The sequence below is a fragment of the Mercenaria mercenaria genome, chromosome 6 (assembly GCF_021730395.1).
Source record: "Mercenaria mercenaria strain notata chromosome 6, MADL_Memer_1, whole genome shotgun sequence".
NCBI lineage: Eukaryota > Metazoa > Mollusca > Bivalvia > Venerida > Veneridae > Mercenaria > Mercenaria mercenaria.
This window is the reverse complement of record NC_069366.1, coordinates 85,684,438-85,699,073: the sequence shown is the minus strand read 5'-3', so window position 1 is coordinate 85,699,073 and position 14,636 is coordinate 85,684,438. Positions and strand designations below refer to the sequence as shown.

General features: G+C 36.6%; 1 protein-coding gene across 5 annotated transcripts in view; it reads right to left on the bottom strand.

The window, feature by feature from the left end:
• Positions 1-14,636, bottom strand: part of LOC123548327 (NEDD8-activating enzyme E1 regulatory subunit-like) — a 79,603-nt gene that overhangs the window by 45,616 nt on the left and 19,351 nt on the right. For all 5 annotated transcript variants that reach the window (XM_045335502.2, XM_045335503.2, XM_045335504.2 and 2 more), the window contains exons 6-7: positions 12,285-12,364; positions 3,441-3,550 (exon numbers count right to left, since the gene is read on the bottom strand). In XM_045335502.2, coding sequence (XP_045191437.2) covers positions 3,441-3,550; positions 12,285-12,364 — 190 coding nt within the window. The remainder of the gene's footprint in view (positions 1-3,440; positions 3,551-12,284; positions 12,365-14,636) is intronic.

Sequence of the window (14,636 nt, the reverse complement as noted above, 5' to 3'; positions counted from 1 at the left end):
GTCCACTTCTGATGGTGAAAAACTGTTGCAAGTTTTAAAGCAATAGCTTTGATAGTTTATGAGAAAAGTTGACTTAAACATAATACTCAACCAGAAAATGATTTTCTAAGTCCAAAAGGGGCAATAATTATTGCAAAAAGAAGGATGGAGTTATGTTGCTTGCTGTACAGGGTCAGCTTATGATGGTCAACAAGTGTTGCAAGTTTCAAAGCAATAGCATTGATAGTTTAAGAGAAAAAGTTGACCTAAACATAAAACTTAACCAAGAAATCTGATACTTTCTAAGTCCAAAAGGGGCCATAAATCTTGCAAAAAGCAGGATTGAGTTATGTTTCTTGCTGTACAGGGTCAACTTATGATGGTGAACAAGTGTTGCAAGTTTTAAAGCAATAGCTTTGATAGTTTAGGATAAAAGCTGACCTAAACATAAAACTTAACCAAGAAAACTGATTTTCTAAGTCCAAAAGGGGCAATAAATCTTGCAAAAAGCAAGATGGAGTTATGTTTCTTGATGTACAGGGTCTGCTTATGATGGTGAACAAGTGATGCAGGTTTCAAAGCAATAGCTTTTATAGTTTAGGAGAAAAGTTGACCTAAACATAAAACTTAACCAAGAAATCTGATATTTTCTAAGTCCAAAAGGGGCCATAAATCTTGCAAAAAGCAAGATGGAGTTATGTTTCTTGCTATACAGGGTCAGCTTATGATGGTAAACAAATATTCCAAGTTTAAAAGCAATAGCTTTGATAGTTTAGGAGAAAAGCTGACCTAAACATAAAACTTAACCAGGCAACGCCGACGCAGACGCCGACAACCGCTCAAGTGATGACAATAACTCATCATTTTTTTTCAAAAAATCAGATGAGCTAAAAATGAGGGTAAGACACCAACAAGCTTATGCTATAGTTTTATGAAGTGGGCATTAAGACACTGATAGGCTAACAAGGCAGGTTTATATATAGAAAGGTTGAAGACTGACAGCCTTGTGCTAAAGACATAGAAAATGAGGCATTTGAACAGAATCTTGAGAAGGGTCCATGTAAGAAAGCTATAGATCAAATTTGGTGAACACTAAAAAAGTAGCTTATAAGCAGTTCAATGCCTTTAAATGAAGCGATTACCCTTCATACCAGGAAGTTGTTACCTCTGATGGTCCTTATCATTAGTACAGTGGACGCTGACCTGGGACAGTTTAATTCAAAATCAGGTTAGAAGACGGAAAATAATTTTGTAACATAGGGGTTCTACAGTAACATAAGCACTGGTCTTTTACAGTAGAAGACACACAACATTTTTCTTCTGATTGTAATATATATTTCTTTTTCTGTTTAAACTCCTTTGTTCTTTATCAGCAGGAATCCACAACTGAATAATCTTTAACCTTCACACCAAATAATGATCAATTTTATATACAGAGTCTTTCTGGTTATTCTTGGTGTCAAGTTTTGAAATGCAAGAACTACAAAAAAACTTTATTTAAGTGGTTATAATCATTTATGCTTGTGTAACAGAAAAACAGGCAGACAAAAACATACAGAAAAAGGCAAATAAAAACTAGAAAATGCTTTTGTAAAAAAGCGCATGTCTCCCCAAATGCAAAGTCCTATAGGCAAGAAGTCAATAGGGTCAGGAGCGAAAGTCAAAGAGACACTGATGGTTGACTGCAATAGGGATCATCTACTTGGAATGTCCAGTCATCCCGCTAAATTTCAACACTCTTGGCCTAGTGGTTCTCAAGTCACTGTTCAGGCTCCTGTGACCTTGACCTTTGATCAAGTGACCTCAAAATAAATAGGGGTCATCTACTCTGCATGTCCAATCATCCTATTAAGTTTCAACATTGTAGGTCAAGTGGTTCTCAAGTTATTTCCAAAAAATGATTTTACATGAACAGGCCACTGTGACCTTGAACTTTAATTGACTGACCCCAAAATCAATAGGGGTCATCTACTCTGCATGTTCAATCATCCTATGAAGTTTCAACATTCTGGGTCAAGTGGTTCTCAAGTTATTGTTCGGAACTGGTTATCAATGTTCAGGCCCCTGTGACCTTGACCTCTAACGGAGTGACCCCAAAAACAATAGGGGTCATTTACTCTGCATGAACAATCATCCTATGAAGTTTCAACATTCTGGGTCGAGAGGTTCTCAAGTTATTGATTGGAAATGGTTTTCCATGTTCAGGCCCCTGTGGCCTTGACCTTTAACAGAGTGATCCCAAAATCGTTAGGGGTCATCTACTCTGCATGACCAATCATCCTATGAAGTTTCATCATTCTGGGTCAAGTGGTTCTCAAGTTACTGACCGGAAATGGTTTTCAATGTTCAGGCCCCTGTGACCTTGACCTTTCACAGAGTGACCCCAAAATCGTTAGGGGTCATCTACTCTGCATGACCAATCATCCTATTAAGTTTCAACATTCTGGGTGAAGTGGTTCTCAAGTTACTGACCGGAAATGGTTTTCAATGTTCAGGCCCCTGTGACCTTGACCTTTAATGGAGTGACCCCAAAATCGATAGGGGTCATCTACTTTGCATGTACAATCATCCTATGAAGTTTCAACATTCTGGGTCAAGTGGTTCTCAAGTTACTGACCGGAAATGGTTTTCAATGTTCAGGCCCCTGTGACCTTGACCTTTCAAAGAGTGACCCCAAAATCGTTAGGGGTCATCTACTCTGCATGACCAATCATCCTATTAAGTTTCAACATTCTGGGTGAAGTGGTTCTCAAGTTACTGAACGGAAATGGTTTTGTATGTTCAGGCCCCTGTGACCTTGACCTTTAATGGAGTGACCCCAAAATTGATAGGGGTCATCTACTTTGCATGTACAATCATCATATGAAGTTTCAACATTCTGCGTCAAGTGGTTCTCTAGTTATTGACCAGAAATAGTTTTCCATGTTCAGGCCCCTGTGACCTTGACCTTTGATGGAGTGACCCCAAAATCAATAGGGGTCATCTACTCTTTATGACCAATCATCCTATGAAGTTTCAACATTCTGGGTCAAGTGGTTCTCTAGTTATTGATCGGAAATGGTTTTCAATGTTCAGGCCCCTGTGACCTTGACCTTTGACGGAGTGACCCCAAAATCGATAGGGGTCATCTACTCTTCATGACCAATCATCCTATGAAGTTTCAACATTTTGGGTCAAGTGGTTCTCTAGTTATTGATCGGAAATGGTTTACAATGTTCAGGCCCCTGTGACCTTGACCTTTGACAGAGTGACCCCAAAAACAATAGGGGTCGTCTACTCCAGCAGCCCTACAACCCTATAAAGTTTGAAGGTTCTAGGTCAAATGGTTCTCCAGTTATTGCTCGGAAATGAAGTGTGACGTACGTACGGACGGACAGGGCAAAAACAATATGTCTCCTGGGGGAGACATAATAAATCCATATTCAACTACTTGATAAAAAAAAACAAACAATGTTAAATACCTGTATGTTCTTTCACAACGAGTCTCATGTACCCAATGAAACCATAGCAACGACAGACCAGTAGTGGTATATTCTTTTCCCATAGACACTTCCCTAGTTTCAACAATGTTCTGCAATATTAAAAAGGAGAAGTTGCAAAACAAAAGGAGTCATTTCTTTTGTTTATGAGTTTAATAGTTCTAATATAAAACAAGATCTGTCTAATTTGAAACCCTTTCACATACCAGTTGAAAAACTAGAATGTGTCTGTAGGACACAGGGTGTGCCCCCCACTGGTACATTTGTCATAAATGAGGGCCAATAATTCAAATGTTTGCAGTCTTAATGGGGTATAGCCTCAACAATCATTTTATGAAAAGGATTCATTATTCTAGGCCCTTTACTTTTTGAGCTATGAGCATCACAAACAAAAAATCCACTATTTTGGTTATTTCACGGGCCATAACTCTGTAATAAGAGCTAAGATTCTCAAGAGGAATGCCAAGTGTGCAAGTTCACATCACGATAAAGACTCCAGCAAGGTTTCCGGAATTTACATCTGATACTTTTTGAGCTAGGCACACAATTAGGTGAAAAAGTGCACTTTTTACTATTTCAGGGGCCATAACTTTAAAAATAGGGGGTGGAGCCAGCCAAAAAATTAGAGGTGTACAAGTTTATATCATGATAAAGACTTATGCAAGTTTTCAACCTTTTATACAAAATACTTTTTGAGCTAGGTGCATCACAAGGTGAAAATGTGTTTTTGGACTATTTCAGGGGCCATAACTCTAAAAATGGGGGGCGGACCCAATGAAAAATAGGAGGTGCGCAAGTTCATATCATGATTAAGACTCATGCAAGTTTTTCATGAATCTACATCAAATACGTTTTGAGCTAGGCATGTCACAAGGTGAAAATGTGTTTTTGGACTATTTCAGGGGCCATAACTCTAAAAATAGGGGGCCGACCCAAATGAAAAATAGGAGGTGCACAAGTTCATATCATGATTAAGACTCATGCGGAATTTGGTGGTGTGATACCTGATTTTTTTTTTTTTTTTTGGTTGGATTTAATGTCGCACCGACACATGATAGGTCATATGGCGACTTTCCAGCTTTTAATGGTGGAGGAAGACCCCAGGTGCCCCTCCGTGCATTATTTCATCACGAGCGGGCACCTGGGTAGAACCACCGACCTTCTGTAAGCCAGCTGGATGGCTTCCTAACATGAAGATTTCAACGCCCCGAGTGAGGCTCGAATCCACATCGATGATGGGCAAGTGATTTGAAGTCAGCGACCTTAACCACTCGGCCACGGAGGCCCCGGTGTGATACCTAAAGTTGTGTTTTTGTAAACAAAAGAAAATTTTATAGAAAATTGATTTTAAATGATTTTAGACTCTATTTTACAACTTTTTGATATTGGAGAACACAATATGGACGTGCTGAGATCAATTATATTCATCATAGTTATTGGAAGAAAAACTGGTGACTTTATATTTACTGAAAAACCTGAGAATGAGCTGTACCCCACCCACTTTTTTGTAACAGCGAGTGATCTGACAATTTCATATGGACAAAATACGTTTTACCAGAACTTTGTCAATTCATTTACTGATGTTTCTAAAAGAACTTCACACATTCGCATTACTAAAAGTCAGAAAACTACCCCAGTGTGGCTTCTATTGTGTGGTGACGTTCATCCATGCCCCGGCCCCGTTCATAGAGAAAATAGTGAAAAATTCATCGAAAGCGTGGTTTGCATTTCATTCATCTAAATACACGTAGTTTGATACCAAAATTGGAGGAAATTCGTATTCTAGCCAGAAAATACAATCCTGCAGCTATATTCATATCTGAAACTTGGCTTGATACATCTGTGCCAGACTCTGAAATTCATATTTCTAATTATAATGTTCAAAGAAGAGACAGGCCGGACGGTCGAGGAGGTGGTGTTTGCGCTTACATAAGGAATGACCTGGCGTTTAACCCCCGTCATGATTTAACCATCCTGGATCTGGAGGCTACCTGGGTGGATATTCTTCTGCCCAAATCCAAACCCATACTTTGTGGAGTCATCTACAGACCACCAAAACAGCTTAACTTTTATAACATCCTGGAAACACTGTGCCATTCTTGTGATGATTTTATTACACGTGAAACCTTAATTTTCGGTGATTTTAACACAAATGTTAGTGGTATTAAATGTTCACTTCTTACCAACTTATCATCTTTTTGTGAGCTTTTCAATTTCAAGCAGTTAATAAGGATCCTACCAGAATCTCACAATCATCATCTACAACAATTGACCTCGTACTTGTTTCAGACAAAGATAAAATTTCAAACAGTGGTGTTGTTGATGTATCTTTGAGTGACCATTCTATGATATTTTGTACCAGGAAAATTACTCGTTCTTCAATTGGTAAACACAACAATGTTAAAATCAGATCTCAGAAAAACTATAATAGAGAAGATTTTCAACAGTCATTACTTTCATCTGACTGGTCAACTGTTATACTCAGTGATAATGTTAGTGAAGCATTGTAGAAAGCAATAAATATGACTCTAAATTGCTCTGGAAATGTTTATAACAGCTTGGTTTGCCATCTAAGAAAGGTGTTAGTTCTTCTAGCAACATTGGTTTGAAAATTGATGGAGAAGTTAGCTTTGATTTTTTAAATGATGCTGAAAAATTCAATAGTTTTTATACAACCGTTGCATCAAAATTAGTTGAAAAACTGCCAAGTAGTTGTTTTAAATATGGTAAATCATTTGTAAATGAATTTTATTTATCTAAAGGTATTTTTCCAAATAGTTTTTCATTTTCAATTGTTTCTGAAAACAAGATTCTGAAGTATCTTAATAGACTCAGTGCTAATAAGGCTACTGGTTTAGATGGCATCCCCTGTAGGTGTTTAAGGGACATTGCTTCAGTTATAGCCAGTCCTATGACTCATATTATCAATCTTTCAATTATCCAGGGTTCTGTTCCCGATGATCTTAAGAATGCCCGGGTTATCCCTCTTTATAAGAAGAACGATAAAACCGATGTTGGTAACTATCGTCCTGTGTCTATTTTATGTATACTTTCCAAGATTTTTGAAAGGGTCATTTATGATCAAATGGAAGGTTACTTGAATGAGAAAAGAATTTTATACAGTTTTCAGTCGGGGTTCAGACGTGGATTTTCCACGGATACCTGTCTTATCCATCTTTCAGATTTTGTCAAGTTTCAAATGGATAAAGGTAACATGGTTGGAATGGTTCTGCTGGATTTACAGAAGGCGTTTGATACAGTTAATCATAGTATTTGTTAATGAAACTGAATGCAATTGGCCTTAGTTCAGATGCTGTTCTCTGGTTCCAATCATATCTTTCTGATAGACACCAGTTAGTTGCTGTTTCAGGTGTCCATTCCAGTTGTGCCCCTGTAATCTGCGGGGTTCCCCAAGGTTCAATCCTTGGTCCCCTTTTATTTTTAATCTATGTCAATGATATGTCAGCTATGGTCAAAAATAAGTTATTACTGTATGCTGATGACTCTGGAATTCTTGTATATGGTAAAAGTATAGCTGATATTGAGTCTATTTTACCTATGGAAATGGAAAATGTAAGTGAATGGTTTATTGACAAGCTTTCACTCCATCTTGGTAAAACAGAGTCTATTCTCTTTGGGTCTAAGCCTAGGTTAAAGACACAAAATGTTTTAAATGTTTCTTGTAATGGTACAAACATTCAAGCAACCAGTTCAGTGAAGTATCTGGGTGCTACATTAGACCAAAATCTTTCAGGTGATGAAATTGCACGTTCAGTGGTCACAAAGTCTAATGCCCGGTTAAAATTCCTTCATAGAAAGAATCAGTTCTTGGATCTTCATACTAAGAAGCTTTTAGTAATGTCTCTGATACAGTGTCATTTTGATTATGTATGCTCTAGTTGGTATCCAAGTTTGACCAAGTATTGGAAAAATAGGCTTCAAACTACTCAAAACAAAATGATCAGATCTGTTTTGAACATGGATAGTAGGTCTCATGTTGGGTCAGAGCAATTCAAGTCTCTAAATTGGTTGCCTGTCTCAAAGAGAGTAGATCAGATAACTCTCTGTCATGTCCATAGAATAAAGTCAGGCACTGCACCGGAATATCTTAAGGAGCATTTTACATCCCATTTTCCAGCTCATGACCATTTTACCAGATCTAGAGTGTCTGCACTTCCATCATCAAATTCTTTTGATTCTTATTATTTCTTTGTTGATACTGGTCGGTTTTCTTTGCCAGAGAGGACGGGTAGCTTTGGTAGAAAGTCTTTTGCTTACAATGGGATTGTTTTGTGGAATGGTCTCCCTCAACATCTTAGGGATATTGAATCTTTCCATTCATTTAAACATGCCATCAAATCCTTTTTAATGTCTAATTGATTTTAATAGTCTTTCAGTTGTAGTATATTAAAATCTTTTAATTGATTTAAACAGACAAGTCTTAGAAATATAATTCTTATCTCAGTCATTTAAATTTTTTATTTTTGCTGCTGTACTGATTTCATTTAAATGTAGCTATACTTACATTTTTAAAGTATAATTATTTTTATTTTCGTCAGAAGTAGTGAGTTTTCTATTTTGGCTGACAATTTTTTGATCATTTTATCCTTCACTGATCATTCCTCATGAAATATTATGTGATAAATCCTTTACTGTGATACATATATGTGATCTCAATTAGCTTTCATAAATTATTCAGTATTTAAGATTATGTATCTTGCTTTATTACTCAAAATATAACAGTTAAACATGACTTTCTGTGTCATGCCGCCAATAACAGGGACCACAATGGAAATAAGAAGAATCATTTCATCTTTTTTGTGTTATCCCTGGTATTGGTGAGCATTACATGGCTTTGCTGAATAATATGATATAACTGTCTAATGATTTGTTGGTTTGTCACTATGTAATATTTATTATGCATTGATTTGTCATTTGTTTTATCGCTATATTGCCATGTCATGTACACTTGTGCCATATAAAACTTAAACTTCATGCAAGGTTTCATGAATCTATATCAAACACTTTTTAAGCTAGGCATGTCACAAGGTGAAAATGCGCATTTTTTTACTATTTCAGGGGCCATAACTCTAAAATAGGGGGCAAAGATAGATGAAAATAGGAGGTGCGCAAGTTCATATCATAATCAAGACTCATGCAAGGTTTCATGTATCGATATCAAATACTTTTTGAGCTAGGCATGTCACAAGGTGAAAATGTGCATTTTTGACTATTTCAGGGGCAATAACTCTAAAAATAGGGGGCGGAGCCAGATGAAAAATAGGAGGTGCGCAAGTTCATATCATGATTAAGACTCATGCAAGGTTTCATCAATTTATATCGAATACTTTTTGAGCTAGGCGTGTCACAAGGTGAAAATGTGTATTTTTGACTATTTCAGGGGCCATAACTCTGAAAATAGGGGACGGAGCCAGACGAAAAATAGGAGGTGCACAAGTTCATATCATGATAAACACTCTAGCTAGGCGCGTCACGAACTTCGGACGGACGGACGTTCCTACATAAAGATACTTATATGGCTACTCTTTTGTTCTCTCTATTGTTCTTTTAGCCACGTAAGAGAAAAATAGCCACATAAAAGCCTTACGGAATGAATGACATCAAAGAAAAAGTACAGTTACCTATTGTTCCTATAGCCACCTAAGTATGCAAATGTGAGCTCGGAAGGACGGACGGACAGACGGACGCACAGACAAGACCAAATCTATATGCCCCCACCACTCATGGGGGGGGGGGGGGGGCACAAAAAGCGTAATTTTTGTAACTGTAAGCCGCATGTTTGGAACCCTTTTAGAGAGGTATCACCGTAAAGTCTTCCCCGATGTGTTCACTCTATACAGGTTTTGCTGTATAACAAATACATTACAGACATCCCCGTGGTGTTCATTCAAGAGAGGTTTCAATGTATAACATATATATCTCAGTCTTCAATGTTGTGCTCACTCTAAGAGATGTTTTACTGTATAAAATCATGGGAAATTTTGGGGTTATTTTCTGCAAAAGGTCCACCATTAAAGCAGAGAAGTCATTATACAAACTGAACTGTGAAGTTTAAGTCAATACCTTGAATAACTTTAAAATTATGCTCCGGACAAAAAATACAAAGGACAGATTTGACTTTTGAATTACTGCAAAATCATTTTATTTTGTGGGCATGAAATTTCGTGGTTTTGGTCAAAACAGTAATTTCGTGGGGATATGAATTCACGGATTTCAACTTTTCAACATAAAATGAATGGGAATTTTACCTGTCTGTTGGGATTAAATTTCATGGATTGACTCAACCAAGAAAATGAGTCCCCCACAAATATTAATGATTTCACAGTAACTTGTGACCTTGACACTTGACCTACAGACTAAGTTCATGTTTTCTGCACATAGTCTCACTGCCACATACTTATATTCAAAGTTAAAGGCCATACCGTGAATGATTATTAAGTTATGCTCTAACACAAAATATGCACAGACCTGACCTTGTTGTGACCTTGGCATTTGATCTACAGACCTGGTTCATGCCCTCTGCAAATCATTTCAATGCCACCTACCTATTATCCTATCTGTCAACCCTTACAGAAGCAAGCCTTTGTGGCGTACATGTTGTGTATTTGCTGTGTATATGCCGCGAACACAGTAGTACGCCAGAGGAGTACATTTTACATACACCGCATGCCGCGTACATGCCGCATACTATTTCGACGAGTACACAGCATGTACGCAGGAGGTCACTAGTACACTTCAAGTACGCAGCACAGACTCTGAAAATTTAAGGAGTACACTGCATGTACGCAGGAGGGACTTGTACAAGAAAATAGTACACTGCATGTACACCGCAGATACTTTGAAATTTGTGCAGTACACTTCATATATGCGGGAAAGACTTGTACAATTTCTTTTGGCATTTATACTTAGTTTTTTTTTTTATAAGTTAAAGTCTGAAGTAAACTTCATATACGAGGGAGGGACATGTTCATTTTCTTTTGGTGTTTATACTTTGAATTTTTTTAGGTAAAAGTCTGAAGTACACTTCATGCAGGAAGGATTTGTACATTTTTTTTTTTTTTTTTGGAAACAAGAACTTGATTTCCGAGTAACTTTTATCTTAATAGCATAGAATAGTTCAGATTACCGGTATTCTGAAGAATGAAAATTTGCCAAACTATTTGCAATGTTCATTTGTGAAGCTTACATCTTAGTGATTTCTGAGCTGCACCTTGCATGCAGTGTAAAAATATATTCTTTTTCATTTTGAATTAATCCTGGAGCTTTCTAACTTGGATAATTGAAAAGCCTTATTTGAACTTCGTTGCATTACATTTTGTAATACATGAAATAATTACCAAGATAATGCCTCAACAGCGCCCGAATGAGAATTAATAGCTCTCACTGTTATTTGAATACTCTTAAGCAAAACACCATTCTATCATGTTTTATAAAAGCTTTAATGCTCATTATGTTAACTCATTAAGGCCTCACCAAATTAAAAAGTTGTTCATCAGATTTGCGGCTCGTATATTTTCAGAACGTTTTTGGCTAATTGCGCTCGCCCCATTGGAAAAAATCAATCTAAAATTTTTTGGTGCGCTCCTTTATTTATACACATAAAAGTGTATAAATGCTTATATAATTCTGGTCCTAGATTGTTCCCAGATGGATTTTAATCAAAATAAATACATACTTCACACACATCATCTATAATAAATCATAACACTTATATTTAGTTGCATTAAAGTTGTTTCCCCTTGATGCAGTTACGCCATTTTCTTCAAATGTTTACCAAATTACATGCTCTAAAAATTGATTTATTTCATTGAAAAGTGGATGAAGAAAAGCATACTAATTTATTTGATAACATCAATCTACATTATTTTGGTAAGGGTAAATACTTATTGATGCATGTCACTTATCTTTTTTCTGTTTTTTTTCTGTCCAAATGATCAGCATTTGCATACGAAAGTTGGTGGGGTAAGGAATTTAAATCATCAGAGCAGTTTCGCCACAAGGGTACACAGCATGTATGCAGCAGGAGTACACAGCATGTACGCCGCAGGACTCGGGCCAGGAGTACACAGCATGTACGCCACAGGAGTACACAGCATGTACGCTGCAGGGGTAGTACACCGCAGGCTCATTTGCATGTGAAAAGTGTATGTGCCGCGTACATGCTGCGTACTATTTCCCGCATACAAAATTCCTCCAGCGTACATCCTGTGTACTATGTAGTCCACAGCATGTACGCAGCAAGTAGTACGCGGCAGAGCTCATTTGAATGTCAAAAGTGTACTACAAACGTACTATCGGTGTATGTGCGGTGTATATCCTGCGTACTATTTAAAGCCCTTGATTTCAGTACACATCATGTACGCATCATATACGCTGTATGTACACAGCAAGAGTATGCAGCAGGCCTTTTTCTTCTGTAAGGGAAGACTGAAGTCAATACCCTTAATGATAATTGTTATGTTATGGACACGAAATATGAAGGGCAAATTTGACCTTTGAACTCCATTTGTGACCTTGACCTTTGGCCTACTGACCTGAACCAAGCACTCCACACATGTCTTATCGCTTTCTACCTATATACAAAGTTAAAGGTCAATACCTTGAATGGTTACTGATTATGTTCCTGACATAATACATGCATTTTTCAAAAATAGGCTTATAAGAACTATTACAGTTTAAGTACTTGATAAGGCTTTCAGTATCTTATGTACACTTAGGATTTAATGATACTGGACATATAATTTTTTTCTGAAGAGCCTTGATAGAAACACTTGTAAGGAAGGCCTCCTTTATGAGTAAACTTACCTTTCACAAAGATTTGTAGCAATCACAATAGTAAACTGGTTGAAAAAATCTACATTTGTATCCAACATCTTCTCTGGGTGCTTAAAAATATACAAATAAATAATGTTACTATACAGACTAAAACATCTGTCTAACTCATATCTTATTCAAATATGATGCATGTACTTCCTACTAAATCAGAAATGTAGGTAGTCCAGAAAAATCTCACAAGTCCCGGATTTCAAAATCTGCTAAAAAAGATAAACAAGGAATCTGTAAAACCGAATGATGCTCCCCGATGTATGTGCTTGTCCCAATATGGGGAATACAAATTAGAAACAAAAACAAAAAAACAAAAAAATGGAGATAATAAAAAGAAAAATATTTAATAAAGGGAGATTATATTAAAGCAAGGGCCATATCATTATGTGTGATTTTTGCCTTTATCATTTTGTAAAGTTTCAATGAAATGTCATTAATACTTTTCAAGTATTAAATAATCCAGACAAGCCTTATTTGGTATAATAAAGGGAGATAATTCAAAAACTAGGTACGGTAGAGTTATGGTTCTTTGACACTGCACTTCCCGTCAATGGCCTCTATCATTTTGTGAAGTTTCAATGAAATGCCATTAGTATTATTTTGTATAATAAAGGGAGATAATTAAAAAACTATGTATGGTAGAGTTATGGTTCTTTGATACTGCACTCTCGTCAATGGCCTCAATCATTTTGCGAAGTTTCAAAGGAGAAATGTCATTAATACTGTTCAAATAATGCTCCAGACAAGCCTTATTTTGTATAATAAAGGGAGATAATTCAAAAACTAGGAAAGGCAGTTATGTTTCTTTGACACTGCACTTTCCATCAATGGCCTCTATCATTTTATGAAGTTTCAATGAAACGCCATTAATACTTTTCAAGTAATGCTCTAAACAAGCCTTATTTTGTAAAATAACAGGAGATAATTGAAAAACTAGGTAAGGTAGAGTTATGATTCTTTGACACTGCACTTTGTCTCAAAGGCCTCTATAATTATGTGACGTTTCAATCAAGTGTTAATACTTTTCAAGTTATACTCCAGATCAACTTTGATTAAAGAACTGAAAAAGGAGCTAGTAACAGAATTTAACAAGAGCACCGCCTTGCGGGTGCTGACGCTCATCTGATTTTTTTTGTATAATAGAAATATTGTCCTACCCATGATTTTCTAAGTCTAAAAAGGGCCATAGAGTTATGTTTCTTGATGTACAGTGTCCACTTATGATGGTGAAAAACTGTTGCAAGTTTTAAAGCAATAGCTTTGATAGTTTATGAGAAAAGTTGACTTAAACATAATATTCAACCAAGAAAATGATTTTTCTAAGTCCAAAAGGGGCAATAATTACTGCAAAAAGCAGGATGGAGTTATGTTGCTTGCTGTACAGGGTCAGCTTATGATGGTGAACAAGAGTTGCAAGTTTTAAAGCAATAGCTTTGATAGTTTAAGAGAAAAAGTTGACCTAAACATAAAACTTAACCAAGAAATCTGATATTTTCTAAGTCCAAAAGGGGCCATAGATCTTGCAAAAAGCAGAATGGAGTTATGTTTCTTGCTGTACAGGGTCAGCTTATGATGGTGAACAAGTGTTGCAAGTTTTAAAGGAATAGCTTTGATAGTTTAGGATAAAAGCTGACCTAAACATAAAACTTAACCAAGAAAACTGATTTTCTAAGTCCAAAAGGGGCAATAATTCTTGCAAAAAGCAAGATGGAGTTATGTTTCTTGATGTACAGGGTCTGCTTATGATGGTGAACAAGTATTCCAAGTTTCAAAGCAAAAGCTTTGATAGTTTAGGAGAAAAGTTGACCTAAACATAAAACTTAACCAAGAAATCTGATTTTTCTAAGTACAAAAGGGGCCATAAATCTTGCAAAAAGCAAAATGGAGTTATGTTTCTTGCTATACAGGGTCAGCTTATGATGGTGAACAAGTATTCCAAGTTTCAAAGCAATAGCTTTGATAGTTTAGGAGAAAAGCTGACCTAAACATAAAACTTAACCAGGCAACGCCGACGCCGACGCCGACAACCGCTCAAGTGATGACAATAACTCATCATTTTTTTTAAAAAAATCAGATGAGCTAAAAATGAAGTGCATAAAATAGTTCAGGCCGAGACGTTGAAATTCCAAGATCAAATATCTACTCTAAAAGAGGAAAACAAACGACTACAAGAATCACTAAATCAAAATTTCTTGCACGCAGACGAACTTGAACAGTATGGGCGCAAAATGTGTCTTGATGTGTCAGGTATACCTGGTGATTCAGGAAACCATAATGAGAATGTGACCAAAAAAGTTCTCGACCATGTTAACAAAATCACCCTCCGTAGTG